General features: G+C 54.7%; 1 protein-coding gene across 1 annotated transcript; it reads left to right on the forward strand.

Moving 5' to 3' along the window:
- Positions 1-15522: 15522 nt before the first annotated feature.
- Positions 15523-18713, forward strand: SPARC (secreted protein acidic and cysteine rich; the record flags this gene model as incomplete). The annotated part of the gene is made up of 9 exons (XM_082006244.1): positions 15523-15579; positions 15772-15822; positions 15993-16077; positions 16500-16621; positions 16871-16991; positions 17177-17310; positions 17476-17624; positions 18317-18465; positions 18685-18713. The coding sequence occupies 9 exons, from the start codon at positions 15523-15525 to the stop codon at positions 18711-18713; spliced, it is 897 nt and encodes a 298-aa protein (XP_081862370.1).
- Between the last annotated feature and the right edge of the window lie 2026 nt (positions 18714-20739).

Here is a 20739-nt window from a genome sequence, read left to right on the forward strand (position 1 = left end):
GTCAAAGCAAGAGCATAGGAAGCCAAGAGGCGAGCTCTGGCTTTTTAAAGGCTCTGTGCTGAGCTGTTGGCTTCTCACCAAGGGCCCATGTGCTGAAGACAGGGACATGTATCCCCAGGTAAGGATCACCATCCCTTGCCGCTAGCACTGGCCACCCAGGGCCACCTCCGCCATGAACCTGCTGGGGACAGCTGGAACTGCAATTCCTGGTGTGTTAGGAGGAAAAACAGAAAGGTGGGGCCCCTGTGCCCCACCAGTCACCTCAGCTAAGTGTCTTCAAAGCCCTCCTGCCATCCGCTTGCTTCCCTTCTCCCTGGTGGAGCCAGTCTGTCCACAGCTCCTCTGAGCAGGGTCTCAGCGTGCCAGTGGAGCGGTGGGTGCTCAGCTGCGCGCCGGGCAGCTCAGCAGAGAGGCTGCATTAGCAAGAAGCCAGAAAACCTTCCCCATGGGCGGCCCAGAGCTCCAACAAACAGCAGGAGCTGCACTTGGGATAGATGCTGGAAGAGCCACGCTGAGGCAAAGGGAGCTGGGCAGGAATCGCTCTTTGCCATGGAAAACAATAGACCCAACCCAATGCAACCCAGTGCAGGAGGGTTTTAAAATTCATCTCTAGAGCGAGATAACACAGAAAACCTCCAGCTGTTATTTCCAGCTTTACAAACCCAACAGAGGAGCTGCCAATTCCTGCCAGAGAAGCAAACTTGTTTGTGTGTGTGTGTGCATAAAAATGAAAGCTGGGCGTTGCTCCCCACGCCTGGCATTGTGTTTCTGCCCCCCGGGCTGGGCAGCGGCTCAGCCCCACAGAGCGTGGGGGAGCGGGGAGGGAAAGTGTCCCTGTCCCACACTGAAATGGGCCCTCCCAGGTTTGCAGAGCAGAGCTTGCTCCCGGGCTGGGCGCAGGGGGCTGGAGCCCACTCCCTGACACGTCAGCCTGGGACCACGCTCCAGGCGCGGCCATCGGTAGGTGCAGAAAAAGGGGCCGGGAGAGGAAATCTCGCTCCCACTTAGTCCCTGCCTTCCTTTCTTCCACAGAGCTCCAGAAAAGTCAGGGCGAGGGATGCACTTTCTGATTCCACTGGAAAGGGTTGAACACAGAGGGATTTGGGGAGGGGACAGAAAAGAGATGTCCCTTCTCATCCAGCCTTTTCATCCACGCTTTCCGTCCCGAAGCAGCACAGATTCCCTCAGCACCACTTACTATTTCTAATTTCTTGCAGGGAGAACAGCATGAATGGCCAAACCTTGAGTGAGATGACATCAATGTCAGTCCAGGCACACCTCTGGCAGCAAGGACCTTCGCTCCTGAAGGTTGGACTAGATGACTTTTAAAGGTCCCTCCCAACCCAAACTATTCTCTGATTCTCTGATTCTGCAGAGCGAACCAGCGGAGAGGAGCAGGAGAGGAGCCCTTGGGCACACGCAGGAGCCACGCTCCCTTGCCCACTGCAGGGATGCCCTGGCTGTCCACAGCTGCATCGGCCTCTGTGTGCGTTAGAGAAGGAATAGCTGAACATCCCCGTGGCAGGTGTGGTGCGAGCTGCCTGGATCCAGCTGGGTGACCATCAATAATCCCAAAGCACAGTGTGGTCTCTCTCCTGTTCTGCAGCTGGGTATCTCCACAGAGGCCCAGACAGTTCCCGCACCATCCCACTCATCAAGAAAGCTGATGTTTCTCTAAGTTCCCAGTTGCCAATTTTTCCCTCCAAGTGAACAACAGAATTTTTTTGAACATTCATGCCATTAAAAATCCAATCCATTAATCCTGGTAATAAATCCTGGGTGAGCTCACTCCTCGGGGTGGTGTGGGCAGGCAGGTTAGTGCAGGAGAGAGGATGCAGCAGGCACCTTTGGGCAAGTCTGAAATTAAGGTGCTGGGGGGGGTCTGATGTCACCAATGCTCGTGTCTCATCTCTGTAATTTTCTGGTTGCTCTTTGCAGATACCTGGTACGATTAGTGTTCATTAGGAGTCTCAGCATCACACAGAAAAGAGTTGAGGGATCTACTCCATTTTAGGGACTAATTTTTTCCATCAGTTTTTCCCATAGAAGAGAGGCTTAAAAGGGACTTCTCCAAAGCAGGTGTTTTTTTAAACTGTGGTTTTGGTCCCTCCATCTCCTTAAACAGCTGCTGATAACAGACGCTGGGCGTATGTCATGGGAAAACGCTGCTAATTTTAGTAGAAGGTCCCGAGGGAGGGACCCAGCTCTGGGCCAGGCGCAGGATGGAAAGTCACAGCGCTCAGTCAGGGCCCCGCACGACCTCGCTATTTTGGGGCTGAACACGTCCCACCTTGCCCCAAGCCCACAGACACAGTGCAGCATCAGCCCCAAGCCTTCCCACAGCCCAGCTATTCCTGCCTGCAGTGCCGCTCCTGCCCACAACGCCAGCTCCTGCCAAACCCTGGCCAAACTGGATGGTGGTTTTTGAAGGGAAGTAAACAAGTTTCAGGGCTAAATTGAGATCCCCAGAACTCATCACACTGAAGCAATGACGGACGAAGTATTTTCTGCATATGCCCTCATATGGCAGCTGTATTTTCATCCAGCTAAGGGATTTGTGTCCTCTTGGGTTTCTTTTACCCTCTGATCAGTGAAATCCCATCAAACTCCAGATAGATGATGCAAATGATAATGATTCCTCCACTGACTGGCCCTTGCAAGGAGCGGAATATTTATGCATGGCCATAAAGATCTGAATTGCTCAAGGTAGGAAGATTTTAAGGGACCTGAACTCCCCAGGGTAAAATCCAAGCTGGGCAGGGGGGTTTACAGGGGCTCAGGAGCACACTTGGAGATGATGTGGAGGGAGCCAGCAAGCAGACGGGATAGGGAGGTCAGTGCTTCCGCTGTTGGTGTTGGCCTAGAGCGGCTGTGTGTAAATCACAGAGTCATCAGATGCTAAAACCCTCGAGCAGTTGTCAGCACTGCCCCTACTAGCCTGAGCTACCTTGTCCCAACAGCCCTTCACGCGGCTGCTTCACGGCAGGGATGGCTCAGTCTCCCAAGACATCCCGCTCCAAAGCCTTGCTGTCAAAAAGCACTTCCTACCTTCTCCCCTATATCTTCTTTGCCAGCTTCTAAGCCTACCTGTAACTGGCTTTTTCCTCTGTATGGGATCCTCCCAAATGCACGCTGCCAAAATCAATCCCGTTTTGTCTCCTTTAAGGGACACCCTGTTTATGGAGCCTCCTGCATCCGGCAGCCGGGCTCGTTCGTCTGGTACATCTCAAGCCAGGGCTTGTTCTGGAGCGAGTTCAGCTCATGCAGAAGGTGTCAGAGCAATAGACTGAAAAATGCGGATTCTCAGGGTGGGTAGGTGCAGGCTCTGCTGGGGGTGGTCCCAGCACCCCAGGCACCCCCGTGCTGCACCCTGCCTGCTGCAGGTCCGATTCCCGTCCAGGGATGCTGTAATAGTTCATCCGCGAGCGGTGCTAGAGGGGACGTGGCCTCTTGGGATCCCTCTGCATGGCGCGAGGCTGCGTTTCCTGGCTTAGGCGACAGCGGGACGGCCGGGGCCGTGCAGCGGGCAGGGGATGGGGACGGTGCTGGGAGCACCGAGCCACACACAGACTGAATTACTGCGGGCCAGGGCTGCCTGGGAGCGGGTATATTTTGATAGGGTTTTGCCAGCAATGAGGTTTAATAGGGGGACAATAAAGTCCCGTTCTTCATCCTCCATGGGGAACTGCTAAATTTTCCAAACTTTAATTTAACAAGCAGCCCAGCGTCCCTGTCACCAGCATTCCTTGCCCTCCCCAAGGCCACCTTCCCCTGGCCCCTCTTTGCCTCCAGCAGTGGAGTGTGGAGCGAAAGCAGGCATCACTTCAAGCCCACGTTCTCAGCTTCCAGGCTCCTGGGGACAGCGAATTATGCTGAAGACACCACCAAACCCCGCTGCCTGCTTTGCTTCAGCCATGATCCCAATCCATGGCAGCTCTGCCCCTTCACTGCTCAGTCCCACTGGACACTCACCAGTCTGACCACTGCATCGCATCCCCTGCAAGGGACTGGTCTAAATGGGCTCCCAGCAAAACTCCACAGGGCTCCCAGCACAGACACAGCCCAGGAAAACAGCTGCTTTCACTCCCACTATGTAAGGCTGTGGGGCTGATTAAGCTAAAATTAAGAGGGGTCTGATTATCAGTTGTTGTGGAGTAAGTAGCCAACTCATCTGAGAAACAAGCTTTTCTTAGAGGACCTCACACTCATGAGCCAAAAAAACAAAGGCAGCTGTCCTCAGAGAGTCTTGTGAACCCTGGCATTTGCCTTTCTTTTCTTCCTCACCTGTGGTTATTGCCACTGATTTCCAAGTGGTGTTTGGATGTCCTGGAGCTGGCACAGCTTCACCTGGGTTCTCCCATCGAGGCTGCCTTTTAGGAGAGACTTTTAGGCTGTGTTTATCCATGCAAAAGAGCTGCCACTGCAGCCCCAGTGCTTCCGTCTCCCCGCATATCCCAGGGGCTTGAAGGTGGATTCCTGTTTATTTCCTTAAGCAGCTCTATTCATAGCCTTCAAAAGCTGCCAAGCTGCATCTGTCAGGCCCGAGAGGACTCAAAAGTGCATCTTAGGTAAACACCAGGAGCCAGGTGGGACTGTCCGGAGTTAACGGTGTTTGCTGCGTTTCTCCCTTGGAAGCTTTATGCATCTTCCGCAAGTCATAGGCACTTCTCCAACGCAAGGTCTTGAGCAAAAGCAAAGTCAGGCTGAGACACCAGATTGTAACTCAGGCTCACAACATCCCTGTGTTCAGGATTAATGGAGAACAGTCTCCTGCAGCCAGGGAGAAGTCTTTTGAGGAGAGTCAACAAGACCCTTTGGATGTTGGAGGTATTGGACTGGGACCAAGCTCAGCCAGGCTGGATATCCCCAGACCACGCATGGGAGCTTCAAAGCAGCTGAAGACCTGTCCCATACGCTGGTGCCTGGTGTGATGGCAGAGCTGTGGGGTCTCTGCTGCAGGGACATGGTGGGGGGCTACGGACAGAGGGGCTATATGGACCACCCATTCTGGGTGTAGCTGGGGGCAGGCACAGCTGCGATGTTCAGACCTGATGCCCACGAGAGGCATCCAGGGCAGTGTAGAGGTAGCTGCGGCACACAGAGCTCCCTCCTTGCACCACGGCTGAGGAAGGTGATGGATTTTTTTTCCCCTTCCTTCTCTGGGCTCAGTTTGGTTTCAGGGAGGACAGATAGGCTTCTCCCAAGCCTGAAACCCCACACATTTCCAAGCGAGTGAAACAATCATTGGAGGGGTGGTTTGAAAGCGGTGTGGGAGAGATCCCTCGTGCAGGGCATGGGAAGCGCCTTCCACTGGAGACCCCAGGGGACAGCTGTGAGAGCCCACACACCATGGAAAGAGCGAGCCATCCCACAGCAAGCGTATCCTGCCTCCGGGCACTGCAGCCGAGCCTGCTCCCCGGTCGTGACTCACTGCACAACCACGCGCAGCTGGATTTTTGCCCCCCTGCCCTGCAGACCTCTTGGCTTACAGCTGAAAATCTGCAATGACATCCACTGCTCCATCTCCATCTGCTTCTGACAGAGCCAGCAACCCGTTTGCCTGCATCGCCCCATTGAACCATCTCACCCCCAGTCCATCTGCAGAGCACTGAGGCTCAGGCACTCCCAGACCAAGCGTTGGGGGAGACCTTGGCTGGCTGTCAGTCTGTCCCATCTGGACCAGGCATCAGTCTGATGGCTGAGCACAGAGGGTCAGTCCCATTCCACTGTGGAGAAGTCCCTGCCCCACACAGAACAAAGACAGCCACCCTAGGACAAGTTCCCCGGACAATTTGGGTTCATCCTGCCCTGTGCAGTTGATGCTTCCAGTGGCCGTGCATCTGCTTAGAGAGCACAGCCTTTCTGCCTCTGATCTGCTTCTGAAATGGAAAAATCCAGAAACCCTCCTGCAGGACCTGCTGACACACATGCAGATCACAGGAGAGCTGTGACATTCCTGGGGTAAGCAGATTCCTGTCTGCTCTGCACTTACTCGTCTCACTCGCCTTTTCCTGAGCTGGGTGCTGAGTTCCCACCCCAGCAGCCGTTGCCTTTCCCCACGCTCCCCTTTGCCTGAGGAGCTCAGCCTCCAGCCACACACCCAGCAATGAAGACTTAGTAAATGACATTCCTGCAGTGGTTCCAGGGTATCCTGTTTTTTTATATGCACTTTGGGTTCATTGTTTTGTAGCAGCATCCACCAGCAATTAATGCAGAAACCTCCTCTCCGGAAAAACTCATTAGAGAATCCCTCCCAGAGCAGAGAGAAGGAAAACCTCCTTAGACAGACAGTAAATCCCCACTTGTATGGCTTCCACCAAGCTGTTCACTCGCATTTTCTCTTCTTCTCTTGTGGCAGAGTTGTTCCCCTCTTGGAGAGCACCTGGGTTTTCTCAACTGCACCAGCCCACATCTGCCCAACCTGGCTTAAAATAGGATAAAGAAGTTCGGACTTTGAACTGGGGTTAGCTGGAGTTCAAACCTCAGCCTTGCAAACCTCTTGGCTTTGCTGTAAACTGAGCTCAAGACTTGAGGGGTCTTGTCCCGTTTGATGTTTCCACCAGAGTTTGTGCGGTCAGTTGAGCTGGGAGGGAGTGCCAGGAGCCCTGGGGTGCATCAGCTGTGCCCGAACCACCCTGCTGGCACATGGTCAGAGAGCCCAAGCTGGGTCTCCGAGATCGGCTCTTGCTGCACAGCACCAGCGCTGCGAGGGCTCCTGGGCTGGTGAGGCCCCTTGAGCCATCTTCTGCCCATCCAGTGCCCCAGATGGCATAAGATGACCTTCTAGCATGTGTGAGGTCCAGTTTTCCTCCTGGCAGTCCAACACCTCTTTGATGGTCCCGCTAAGCCTTGTAAGTGTGGAGAGGACTTCTCAGTCATTTCTGGAGCTTCTTAAAGCTGCTGCGATTAAAGAGTCGGCCAGTTGCTTCAGGCTCTTTTTTCCCTCTCCATGCGCTCCCCCTCCATCCCACAGCTCACAACACACACCCGGGCCTGGCAGCGGTGCACTCGCAGGGTGCAGGAGCCGGCTGTCCCCACCATGCTCACGAAGGACCGTGAGGACCCCTCACTCCCACCTACCCAGAGCTCACCGCCGTGAGCTTGGGGGTCATTTCCAGATGTGACTGCATCACTGCGGCAAGCTGCTTTTTCCTTTCGCTCAAAACCAGGGTTTAAGCCGCCACGTATATAAAGAAATCCTTGTTATAATTATCTTCCTGGCAGTGTCATTTGTTAAAGCCCTTAGAAGAGGGCTTAGCTTCAGGCTACAGTGAAGAGCACTAAGCAATTGCCACGTTGTCAGTTAGAAAAGACGTGGTTTCTTTTCTCTTCTTTTTTTTTCCTCCCTAAAATATTTTCCAGATGTCTTTTTTTTTTTCCTTAGGAGAAGTACCAGCAGCTGTACAATTTCAATGCGAGCCGTGACTAATCCAGCGCAGAGAGAATTCAACTCCTCAGGGTGCAAATCAAGCAAATGAAACCTGGATTTAGGGCATGTGTGACCTCTGGAGCCAAACTGGACCTACAAGTGGCACTGAGCTGCACGTGGGAGCTATGGACATTTGTGGTGGGAGAAGATGCTCCAGGTGCCACAGGTGCGTTAGAAGCGCCCATGTGGTCTTAGACACCATCACAAAGCTGGCCTCCAGACAGACACGAGAGGGTCGCATCGGGTATTTATGGATGTTTCTGTGAGTGATATCAACATCCACATACCAGCACTCAGGGATGGCTTTTGAGAGGTGTGTAGCCAAGTAAAGAAATGGGTGAAGAAGACTCTCTTCTCTTGTTCTTTGCCACCAGCCTCCTGAGCTGCCTGATCACAGAGATCGACCATCTCGCTGGGGAGTGATAGCGGTTTCTCACAGCCCCTTCCCTATCTTTCCCCTCCCCTTTCCCTTTCTGTTTTGTTTATTTTTTGTTTCTTGTTGGCCATATGGATGTTTAGTCTTACATCTGTTTCTTCCACGTGCAGCAGAAGTGCCGCGAGGCTGGACGAGGAGTGAGCTGATAAGGAACCGCAAATCACAAAGTAACAGGCGCCCTACAGAGCAAGGAGCCAGCACAGCCCGGCAGGTCAGGACAGGCCAGTTCCTGTGTTGACATCTAAATCCTCAGCAGCATCAACAGGAAGAGTTAAGCACCCAGATCGGTGTCTCAGCCTCTCTCCAAGATAACGTGTAATCATGAGGAATGAACCCAAACCCCAGGCAGCCAAGACAAAACATGATGTTGCATTTTGTTATGGTCTTGGGTGTCCTTCACCCAGCATCCACAATCAGACTGCTGGTGCCCAGATGACTTGTCCTCAGCCCTGATGGCTACCCGTGCCAGCATCTTTCCAGCAGCCTCTGCAGAGCAACCCATCGTCCTGGCTGAGGGTTGGTGCCACAGGTGGATCACAAGCTGCAGAGAGCTGGACTATCTGCAGTGCTCAGGAACGCCCTGTATGCCATGGAGACACTCTTCAGGGATGCCCAAATTCCAGCAATTTGACAGCCTCCCTTTTTGGTTGCTGGTTTTACTTCACAATGCGGCGCCATGGCCATGCTGGTGCATAAAGGTGTGCTGTCTGGTTCTGCCAAGGGAGCAGATGAATCCTAAATCCTCTCAGTCAAGGTGAGATGCAAGGAGAGAGGAGTTGGGTTTTCACCCTGAGCATAGAGAAGAACAGATGGGAAAAGTCAACTCCAAAGAGCTTTGCTGTCTGGCTGCCTCTGGCTGGGAAGCTGCTCCAGCTGAGTTACAATCTGTGAGGTCAAAATACTCAGTGATGTCTGAAGAGATCATCGGCTTCAACGAGCAGCCATTTTGACTGTGGATTTTGCTTAATCAGTCCAGATCTGCTGGACGATAACCACGGCAGAGAGACCAATCTGCTGAGGGTCGCATCTCCCAGCCTGGCATTTATCTGCCTACTTGGAGCACGTTTCAGACATGTCATAACTCTCCACATTTCTGGTTCTTCCCTCTCCCCCCCTTGCAAGCCAGTCCCAGATAGCAGCAGTGTTAGGAGAGAGGACGGAGGAGCAAGGACTCTCCTGCCTTCCTCTGCATCTCCCTGAGGGTGGGAAACACCAGCTGAGGGACTGAACTACCCCCTGGTGAGATGACAGCATTTAATGCTTCAGTTGCAGTAGGCCAAGGTGCTAGGAGGTGTTCAAACCAAGCGGAGAGGTGGCATTCCTCCCTGCCCCCCCCCGCTGTTAGTCCACAAGAGACAGAGGACTGACAAACTCGTTGCAGCAGTGCAGGCAGCTGCTGTGACAGACGACTCCACTGGGAAGGTTGCGCTGGGGGCTGATCTGTCCCTTCGAGAGACCCCCTTATCTCCAGCCCCGCTTGATTTCTCTGGTCTATCCTTTGGACCCAGGCTGTGCCTCAGCCTGTCTTTCGGGCGGGTGGGACTGCCCACTGGGGAGAGAGGGAGAGGAAGAGACCGATTTGGAAAGATAGCGAGGAGGAGGAGAGGCAGCAGGAAACCCAGCCCACCCTTTGGCTTCCTCCTGCCTCCTTCTAAAACCTGCAGATCCCTCCAGCCCGTCCAAGCGCCTGAAGTTTCCTCAGCCCTGCTGCCGGGACTGCGAGGTATGGCCCGACACCTTCGTGTTTGCCTTTGCTGTGCTATTTCTCCCAGCATGGGGGGCTCGACAGCCCCACTCGTGGGGTTCCCGGCCCGTGAGCCGCTCTCCCAGCCCGTGGGGTGCATCCAGTGCTCGGCAATGCATCACCCGGGGTGGGGAGGTGGACGCTGCCCAGCCCGAGTGATGCACTTGGAGACCCCTCCTGACTTCTTCTCTTTCTCCTCTTCGCAGCATCTCCGCTCCTAAACTGAGCCTGTATTTCGCTGCCAGTTTACCAGCTTTAGCACTTTGGTGGCATCTGGCTGTAAAGGTTTAACCTGCCCTAATTTTTCTCTCTCCTCCCTTTTCCCCCTCTGGGTTTTCAGTTGTGGGGTTATTTCCTTAGCGAGATGCGTGAGACCAACGTCTGGGCACATCAAACCAATCTGCAGAGCAGATCAGACCTAGTTACAAACCAGTCCCAATTACACCCAGCCTGAGGTGCGTTGGCAGGTGATGTTTTACTCACCAGAATATCAGAGGAAGGACAAAAGAGCTGTCGATGTCATCTCAGCATTTTTTTTTTTTCAGTACAGACGCTCTGATTTCTCTAAAAAAAAAAAAAGACACTCGGCTTTTTGTTCCAAGCAGACTTTGAAACTGTTTCAAGTTCTGCTGCCCCGGTTTGCTTAACTCCAGCCGAACAACTGTTAGAGAGATGGAGGCTGCAGGGGAGGAGGAGCAAAGCTCTTTTTTTTTCCTTTTTTTTTAAGATTTAAGAACTTGGGCTCAGCTAGAGACATTTTTAGGTCCAGGCAGAAAAGCCGAGGGCTTGTTTCCTTTAAAGGCAGCCGCTGTCCTTCCTTCCCGTCATGGTGACGTGCGTGGCAGTCTGACTGCTCTTTGTGTCCCTCCTCTAAGAAAGCTCCACTCTGTTGCATCCAGCCAAGGAAAGGAAACTCAACAGGATGGGGGCTGAATTCCCACCCAACCCGACAGGCAGCAGTTGTTGGAGTTGTTGAACAGTTGGAGTGAAATCAGGGGCACCGGGGAAGGTGGCCAGTACTCGGAGCCCTCCGTTACCAGCAACTTGACACAGCCCAAAAACTCCGCAACCCCGCAAAAGGACAAAAGTAAATCGTAGCTGTTTGTTAGGGTCGATCAGGCGAGTTTTAAGTGGAAATAAAAGGCTGTCGCGTCCCGCGCAGCAGTTAAAGCCAAGCTATTGTCTGCCACATAAGCAGGAGCAGGGATGCGGACGGTGTTGGGAGGGGGAAGAGGAGAAATAAACTTTTCAAACTTTTTTTCAAGCCCCTCCTTCCACAACCCTCTGCTCTTCCATGACTCAGCCCCAGAGGAATGTCGGCTCCCATGGAAACCCTTTCTGGGTCCTCTGGTCGGAGGGATGTCAGGGCTGTTATCGCTGGAGCGGCTGTGGCAGGGCGAGCCCAGGGAATGCTTTGAAAATGGTTTGCATTTTTGCAGAGTATTTAGCAGACAGTTCCTTCTCTCTCTCTCTCCTCTGCGGAGCTGTGCGAGATCAGCTTGCTGTATCCCCGAGGAGCCAGAGGGACCGCTTGCACCTGACACAGAATTATCCAGGCTGCTTTTGGCACTGCCCCGCGAGCAGTCCAGACAAAAGAAAATGCTCAGGCAGGAGAGCAAAACGCTCTATCGCCTGCCCTTCCGACTGAGGTCTGCCGGGGGCTCAGCTGTGCGCTGCTGCTTGCAGCCCAGGTCTCATCCATGCACTTTTCTTGGTACTAATTAATTTAATTGTTTCCCATTATGGATGCGATCTGCAACCTAGACAAACTGTGACGGCTTCCAGCCAGCACACCACTATAGCGGCGTATGGGCTCTTGCCCTTGTATCAATAAGCCCTGTAAGGTCTGGAGCACTTATAAGTGCAATCAGAGCTGCTCAACTAACTCCCTGCAAGCGCGGGTTCCTACAGCGCGGTGGTGTAGACGTGTCTTTAGTGACTCTGCATGGACGGATGTGATTGATAGACTTTTTTTCCTGTATTTTACTGGGAGCGTGTAAGTGTGTGCATGAGCTAAAGGGAATTTCACTTCCATCTAAGCTTAGCTTGGCTTTCTGAGCCTTGCACACTGCGTGCGAGGGGACTGTGCAGGTGGCAGGAGCCCGGCTGGCTTCTCCCCAGCCCTCTGCTCCTGCCCCGCTCCCCGGGGACCCAGCGCAGCTGCAGCACGGCCTGGACACGCAGGGACCTGTTCAGCAGGGAGCTTTATGGGGACTCATGCGAACAACTCTGACTTCAAATCAAATTTCAGCCCAGGAGTGGCTGGCCGAGCAACGCTCAGAGGGTCTCGCTTGCAGAGCCGGGTCAGGGCCAGACAGCAGGGTCACAGCCCTTGGGTTGCATCTCCGTGGTGGCCACGCTTGGTCACCCATCTGCACCCTGAAAACTACGGCCCACAGTGGGGTTTGTAGGCAGAAGCTTTCTTTGGGTCGGTGCTGCTGTTACATTCAGTCTAAGGTGCTGGGGCATGTCAGACCCCGCAGAGCCTTGGAGGAGCGATGAGCAAATGGAGGGTGGGTGCAGGAGATGCTGCCACTGGGGCTGGGGTGCAGGTGAGGAGCCGAGACGTGGGAGGGGTTTTGCCCAATTGATTACCCACCCCTGCTCTTCGCTGCTGGCGATGGGAGGAGGCAGCGGGGCCTCTCGCCCGGGTTAGCCATGGAGGCAGCTGGGCTTATCCCGTGGCCTCAGGGAGGAGCCGTCAAAGTGGCCAGGCAGAGACTCCTCCCCACGCTAACGTGGCATCCCGGAGGGCTTATGCAACCCTGGCCAGGGCCAGCACCACATGGGCCACGCTCCACCATCCATGGAGCCTCCTCTGGACTCTGCACCCGCCTGGTCCTTGTCCTCTCCCAGGCTGGGCGGGAGGAGACAAGAGGAACCCAACAGAGCCCAGGGGCCCAAACTCTCCTCCAGGCATCACTGTGGGGTATTTTCCCCAGCCCAAGAAACTCATGATGCTGCTACAGGATTGCAGGGACGGAGGTAAAGAGTTTGCCAGAGTAGCCTGCTTTGAATTTATGGAGGTGCTGAGGGTTAGTCTCAGACCTCTCTACACCCCACGGCTCTCTTGTGAGCAGCATGGATGCAAAATGCAATCAGCAGCCGACACTAAGCGATAGCCTGGGCCACACTAGAAAGGGAGTCACAAAACTCTGTTTAGACAGTGACTCGGGGCTGAAGTCCCCACTTAGGAGGGGATAGTGACCATGGAGGCTTCTCTTGTTTTATATTCAGCAGCCCTCTCTGTGCCCAGGATGAGCTGGTTTCCAGTGTGTCTGGCAAAGTGTTGGCTTCTGTTCATTCCTTTAGGATACAGAAGGGTGTAAGTCCCTGCTTGCTAAAATCTTTTTTTCAGCCCTGTTTTCCTCTGTTCAAAATCAGCTCCTGCTGCGCCCCATTGCTCTGCCCCTCATGCTGCTGTCTGCCCTCCGTGGGGCTCTTGCAGAGTGGTGCCAGGCATTCCCAGTGCCATCCGCTCCCCTCGCAGGATCTCCCCCGAGCCCCTCCGGCGGGGGGGATGCTGAGCTCATGGTATGGCTCAGCTGCCAGCTCCAAAGAGCATCGTCTTGGGCAGCAGGACCACGGCAGGTCCACAGGGAGAGAGACTTGCACCAGTGACTTGCACTGTGGGCCAGGCTCTTCTGCCGGAGCAGCTCTGTGTTGCAGGGCTCCTGAGATGTTATTTCAGGACTTTGGCCACCATGGTCAGGAAAGACCATGCCTTTGCAAAACGGCCACAGGCTCACAGACACTGCAATGTCCTCTGTGCACAGGCTCTGCCTCCAAGAGGATGTTGTTTTTCAAATAAACTTGTTTTCCCATCTCCAGCGCGAGACAGCTCTGCAGAGCTTGTTTGCTCAGACTCTTTTCATGCTCCTTCTTCCTCCAAACACAACACTGGCAGCTCTGACTGTCTGCTGGCTCCTAGCAAACGTGTAATTCCCTGACCCCAGCTTGCTGTATGCCCAGGCTTTGAAACTCAGGGGTTTTTGGGGCTTGGGGAAATGATCTCAGAGGGCCTTGGTCTGGAGTTGGGTTCTTCTTAATGCCATCTTCCACGTGTACAGGCAGTGCCCTCTCCTCCAGGCTGGGCACTGCCGTGTGTCTGCCCAGCAAGCACCACTGAACCTCAGAGCATCTTCCAAAGCAAACAAGCCCCTTGGGAGAAGCCCAGGAGGAGCCTTCACAAGCCAGGGGATGGCAGCAAGGGAGGAGACGGCCAGATTCACCAGTACTTTTCCACCTGCCCCCTGCAAACCACCCCTCCAGAAGAGAAGAACCGGTGATCCCTCCCGGCAAACGCCAGGAGAGCTCTCAGCAGCCTCCAGAGCAAATAAAGGCAAGGGGAAGGGACAGCGTGTACCCAGCGGGAGAGGAGGGAGCTGCTCAGCTGCAGCCGCACCAGAGCAAATGGGGTCATCCACCCCCACCCACAGCCCCTCTCCCCCAGGTCCTCCATCCCACCACGGCAGCCATCACCATCACCCCAGGCCTCCGACGTCCCTGGGAAGCTGCCCTCCGTGCCCTGACACCTATTTTGCATGGGCACCCGGCCGGGGCTGGGTGAGGTCCTGAGATTGGAAGGAGGCCAAACCTTGCTAAATCAGGACGCAGAGCCCAGCCTGGCTGGTGCCCTGGCAGCACAGCGTCAGCGTGGTTTTATACCTGGAGAGCTGCCGTGCACGGGGAGGAAGGGAAAGGATGCACTGGCAAATTAGATGTCCATCCATGCTTGCTGGGAGAGAAGACGACACGTGTCCAACAGTTGCTGTCCCAGCACCAGCAAAGCCATCCATCCGCCCAGCCCCAGGGACCGGTGGGCTGCGATGCCCTGGCCACGCAGGTGGAGCGGAGGAGGGCGAGCGGAAGGGAGGCAGCGGAAGCCTTGGCAGAGGGACAAGTCCCCTCACTGGCAGGAGACAAGCCGGGGGTGTTCCTCTCTGCCGGCGGCCGGAAGGGAACGGGCAGCCCTCGCTGTCAGGAGTGGGATGCCACCGGCATATTAAGCGTCCAGCTGAGCTCCTCTCTGCCCTCGTACAGAGGGGCTCAATCCTGCCAAACAGGAACCGGGAGGGGGGACGAGGACAGGGCGATTTCACCAGCTGCGCTCTCCTGGCTCGCATTGCGGCCGGTGTTAGCTGGGCTGCCTGGCTCGCTCGTCCTACAGGCTCCCTGCAACAGCCCACGCTGGAGGGTGCACAGGGCTCATCCTCCTGGGGCTCATCTCCCAGCAGGACACAACCCCAAAGCACCTTGGATCCCTCAAACCTGGTTTGGGGACCTTCAGGTCTAAGCAGCAAAGGAAAAAACTATAGCAGAGACCCCAACATTTGGGGGTGCTGGGGATGGGGGACTGGTGCCTGATATCCCTAGAGATAGGGATCCCTGTGTCCATGTGGGAAGGGGTTTTCTATGGGATTTAATTCTCAAGTGCCTCATCTCACTGTCTCTCTGTTCTCTCTTTCCTTCTTCCACTTTAATTTCTCCTCTGATTGACAAATAAAACGGTAGAGAGTTTTGTTGCCCATACCTGGGGCTCATATCAGGGGCTATTAACATGAAATTTATTTTTTTTTGTCCAAGAAAATCCTGTGAAGGACAGGGGAACTGCCATTTTGAGTGCAATTTTTCTAAAGGCATCCAGGAAAGCAACAGAAATCTAAGTCGCCGCCATCCTGGTTTGCAAAACCAAAAGAATTTGCCTTGGAAACATGATTTGGCTTAAGGTTTCGGCTAGAAAAGCCAGCATGTGGGTCTGTAATACTGAACAGATGAGGCAGGAAACGACGAGAACACCCTTTTCTAAGTGTCGGACCGCCAGCCGCGAGCTCAGCCTGGAGCCGAGTGGCACACGGCGGCCTCCTTCCTCATCCCTCCTTTTCCTCTCCTTTATTCAGGGTTTCCTGAAAGATGAGGGTCTGGATTTTTTTCCTTCTCTGCCTGGCAGGCAAAGCCCTGGCTGCACCGGTAAGTATGGGAGACAACAGAGCTTCTCTGCTGTCAGGGTTGTCTGTCCGACATATCTGATGGGGATTTTCTTTTATAATGAATAAAGCCCTGAGGGATGGGGGGGCTGCGAGGGGAGAGGAAACCTGAGGGTCACCCCCCTTGGGACCATCCTCCCCATGGACCCTGGCTCATGGTCCTTTTCCCCTGCAGCAGGAGGCTCTGCCTGATGAGACAGAGGTCATCGAAGACCCCACCACAGAGGTAGGTGACTCTGCTCCTCTTCATCACCCATCCCTTGCAGCACCCACCACCCTGGGAAGAGCACCTCTGAAGCATGGGGGAGCAGGGGCAATAGGGGGGCTGCTCTGCCCCCCAGGAATGGAGCCCAGCTCTTTTTGCACTTCTACCAGAAACACTGACCTCTTTTGCAGGAGCCCGTGGGGGCTAACCCGGTCCAGGTGGAGGTGGGAGAGTTCGAGGAACCCACAGAGGATGTAGAGGAGATTGTCGCAGAGAGTAAGTCGCTTTTCCCCTGCTCTCCAGCAGGCAGAGACACCATCCTTCCCCTGGGGAGCTTTAGCCACCCCAAACAGTGAGGGACTTCTTTGGGAAGGGCTGTAGCACAAGGATTACACCAACCTAGATGCACACTTAAAAGCAAAAGAGGTACATGACCTCTTTCCTGCACTGGATTCTCCGTAACCCCTTTTTTGCAACAGAAAAGCCATTGCATTTTGTGGCTACAGAAAGGAGCCCAGGATTAGCTCAAGGGCTACCATGGGCTTCTGGAGACCCTCACATCATCTCAGTGCAAGGAGAGATGCTTGGGGCTGTGTCTGGTGAAGTGTCTCTCTTCCCTCTGTGCTGAGATGCCCCTGGGCAGCTTGTGGGAGGTGAGGATGGGGCAGGCTCTGACTTTGCTCCCTGCCATCTCCCAGACCCCTGCCAGAACCATCACTGCAAGCACGGCAAAGTGTGCGAGGTGGATGACAACAACTCGCCCATGTGTGTGTGCCAGGACCCCTCCAGCTGCCCAGCCACCGCCGGCGTCTTCGAGAAGGTGAGGGCAGAAGCTGCTTGATGGACCGGCACGGGGAGAGACCTTACATGGGACATTGTCAGAGATGGTGGGGGAGACAGGCAGAGTCAGGGTGGCAGGTCCCCATCCCGCCTCAGCCAGTAGTGACCAAGGGGCTGTTATCCACCCCAGGAAACAAGTTAAACACCTCATTTGGAGGCTCTCCCTGCCGACCCCGCAGCAGGGCTGGGCTTCACTGTCCCTCATGCAGCATCTCCCCATCCTGTGCAGGTCTGCGGCACCGACAACAAAACCTACGACTCCTCCTGCCATTTCTTTGCCACCAAGTGCACCTTGGAGGGAACCAAGAAAGGACACAAGCTGCACTTGGACTACATTGGGCCTTGCAAATGTAAGTGGAGCCATCCCTCAGACAAGGGGACCCCTAAGCTGAGCACAGACCCCTTGCCCATGGGCTCAGGGACACCAAAGGTCCAGGCAGACGCAGGGCTGAGGTGGGAGGGCACTGGGGCTGTGTGTCAGGGGTCTGGGGCTGCATGCCCAGGCGCTGTGCTGACCACCGTGTATGGCTTCCAGTCATCCCCGCCTGCCTCGACACGGAGCTGACCGAGTTCCCCCTGCGCATGCGGGACTGGCTCAAGAACGTGCTGATCACCCTCTATGAGCGCGATGAGGACAACAACCTGCTGACCGAGAAGCAGAAGCTCAAGGTGAGGAGGGACTGGGGCGGGAGCCTGGGAGCTCACCCCATCAACAGAGTTCAGCACACACGGGGAGCCCACCCAGAATGACCTGTGGGCACCCTGTGTAAAGCCCTTCCCGGGCTGCACCCCATTCCCGTGCTGACAAGGTCTCCCTGGCCTCTCCTGTGGCAGGTGAAGAAGATCCACGAGAACGAGAAGCGCCTGGAGGCCGGTGACCACACTGTGGAGCTACTGGCCCGCGATTTTGAGAAGAACTACAACATGTACATCTTCCCCGTGCACTGGCAGTTCGGACAGCTGGACCAGCACCCCATCGATGGGTGAGTGTCGGCAGAGCAGGATGGAGGCCCCTGCCAGGACCCTTTCCTGACTGAGGACCAGGTTGATTTGGTGGCAGATGGTGACAAGGCAGGCTGGAGATGTGACACAAGTGGGTGGGCTGGTGGCAGAGGCACAGGTAAAGCGCTGTGGAGGGACAACCTCCGCACATATCTGGCAGGGTCTGGGGCAAGCCAGGCTGGGTTTTTGGCAAACCAGAGGCAGTTTTGCCTTCTGCAAAATGCTCTACTGCAGAAAGAGGGACCACCCCCAGCCCAGCTGCTCCCATCTCCCTTGGGTGTGGAGTTTCTGTCTTCTCAGATTTACTGTCGTATGACAGTTCCCCAAAATATCTTAGTCCAAAGACCCCAGGATAACTTCAACAGCTGAAAGAGCAGCTGCTGGCTTAGCCGTGAGCTGGCGTCGGGTGCGAGAGCCATCACACACACAGACCCATGGGGTGGGGGCAGCTGGTGAGGACCCCCAGCTGCTGGCTGTTTTGTGACTGGTACAGGCACTTGCAAAAGCAGATGCCAGTCCTTGACCTTCATGACACTCAGTGGCAGATACTGGGAGGGCACTGGGACAGCAGCCAAACCAGACGGGGAGCTGGGGCCAGCAGAGCATCTCTGCTCCCATGGGAGGGCGGCTGGCGCTGGCGGGCGGCACGTTGACCATGCGGTCACCTTGGCAGGTACCTGTCCCACACTGAGCTGGCCCCGCTCCGTGCCCCCCTCATCCCCATGGAGCACTGCACCACCCGCTTCTTCGAGGCTTGCGACCTGGACAACGACAAGTACATCGCCCTGGAGGAGTGGGCCAGCTGCTTCGGCATTAAGGAGCGTAAGTACTGAGTAGGGAGGGAATGGGGATGGAGGGGACACCGAAAAGCACCCCCAAAGCCCCCACTCAGGATGAAGCAATGCATTACAGCCAGTCCTGGGGAGGGAAAAGCAGGGGAGAGCGGGGAGGGGGGATCGCAGGAGCACTGGGACCCTGGGAGCATGCGGGTCCAGGGCAGCATCTGCCTCCTAACCTCGTCCCTCTCTTTTCCTTCCACAGAGGACATAGACAAGGATCTTGTGATCTAAACTCCCAGCTTCCTTCTTTGCTGCCAACTTTGTCTTGTTGTAACCTTCCCACTTCCTTCGGTTTTTAAACCGCTTTTGTTTTGTTTTGTTTTTCCCTGGGAACAAGGTGCTAATATAGATCTAAACATATGTAGTAACGGTGCTAAGAGAAATAACAGTCCTCATTCATAGCCTAATCTATCACCACTAGATTACTCACTCAGCTGTTTCCACACGCTCTTACCAGCCCTTTCTCTCTCTGACATGTCTTTACCATTGACTGACCCTGTTCCTGTCCTAAATATCTGCTCTGTCTCTGTATCCGCTCTTGGATTCACTTCTCTTAACTTCTTACTAACAGCATGTTCTTGGACATGCCAGTGTAGACGCAAAGACCTCTCAGCTGATTCACCGGCCCCAGTTACAGACCGCCAGCAAGGGAAGGCAGAGCCAGAGGATGTAGGAGGATTGGGCTTTTCGAGCAGAGCAGCTGTGGGTGACGTTGTGGTCACCCAGCTTGTGGTAGGGAGAGGGGTGAAAAAGACATAGAGTGGAAGGATTTTGTTTTCCTTTTTTTTTTTTTCATTCCCAGGGCTTGAATTTAACAATCACTGGGCACAAAAAGAAGGGCTAATCAAACAGATAGGAAAACACACAAAATTTAAAACAAATATAATGAAACGCATCCCATCCTGTAAAATCCTCTCGAAAAATAAAGGTTTGAAATTGCTACGTGCTTTACAATTACTCAGTGACCATACTGCTGTTGTGTTTTCTGTGCTGCAAAGGGAGCTTGAGTGCGGCCGCCTGTTCCCCTGGGGTGCGTGGGGCTGACCTTGCTGTTGCCATTCTGCTGTAGCTGAGATAAAGCTCTTGGCTCTCCCCACATCACGGTGCCCTTGAGCACTTCTCACCTCTGCCTTGGTTGTGTTTAAATTCCAGCCCTGCTCTCCCAGGGAAGCTGTGTCAGGCTTGGAAGGGACATTTCTGCTCAGAAAGAGGCGTGCTTGCCACACGCTTGAGGGAAAGGCTGTAATATTTTTTTTCCTGTTGTGGATTTTGGGGTTTAAGGGATGGGCGGGAGGGAAGGGAGAAGGTATTTGGATTTTGCTTTATAGAGAGGGTCCTGACAGGAGCAAAGGCATGGTTAAGTCTCACAGGCTGACAACTCTTTTTTTTACCTCTGAATATTCCCTGTGCCTTATATTATTAAATTCCTGCCACAGTGTGAGCAACCTGATGAGTCTCTGTAATAAAAAATACTGATTTGAAACACTGACAATAAACGAGCTTGCAATGTTCCTCTGTTCCATCCCACCCCGACGAGGGGGATCGCACATGCACCGCCAGCCCCACGCACGCGCTCAGGTTGTAACACAGGCACCCCAGCCCCAGAGAAGAGTCTGGTCCAAGGTAAGCTGAGGTGCTTCTGCCAGTCACAGCCCATCACCTCAACTGTAAACGGGCTCGTGGGGGGATATCGGATGGGTAACGCATGGGCAGATGGAGCTGGAGCAATGGCGGCAGACAGGGTCACTGCCGCAGCCAGCACAGACGCTCGCACGGCTCCGAGGCCTTGCTCTCATGAGCAATAAAATCCCTGGGAAAGGCGAAAAGGCACAACAGTAGAAAATAAACGCTCTCATTTGCACAGGCTAAAAATACCCATGCTGCAAGAGCTCTGGTTAAGCTGTGAGGTCCCGCTGTTAACAGCCCCTTGCTGGGTGCGTGGGCTCCACGCGGAGCTGTAGGGTCAGACCCTGCCCGGGCTCGCTCCCGGCTGCAGAGCCCTGGGCAGGTCCCATTGGGGACGGTGACTTTGCAGGTGCTTTGTCAAGCGGTTTGAGCCCAGTGGGTAACCTGCTGCCCAGAGGCGCCAGGTGAAGGTTTTTCCCCCCTGCCTTGAACCCCAGGACTCGTCCCACCCGGCCACGCTCGCTTCCCGGAGCCGTTAGCCAGAGGGGGGGTTCTCGATGGAGACACAGTGATGCCTCCCCGCCTCGGAGGTTGGCACTGCGATGTGGCAGGCCTGGCACAGCGAGGGGTA

This window comes from Phaethon aethereus, assembly GCF_964289735.1.
Source record: "Phaethon aethereus genome assembly, chromosome: 14".
Taxonomy (NCBI): domain Eukaryota; kingdom Metazoa; phylum Chordata; class Aves; order Phaethontiformes; family Phaethontidae; genus Phaethon; species Phaethon aethereus.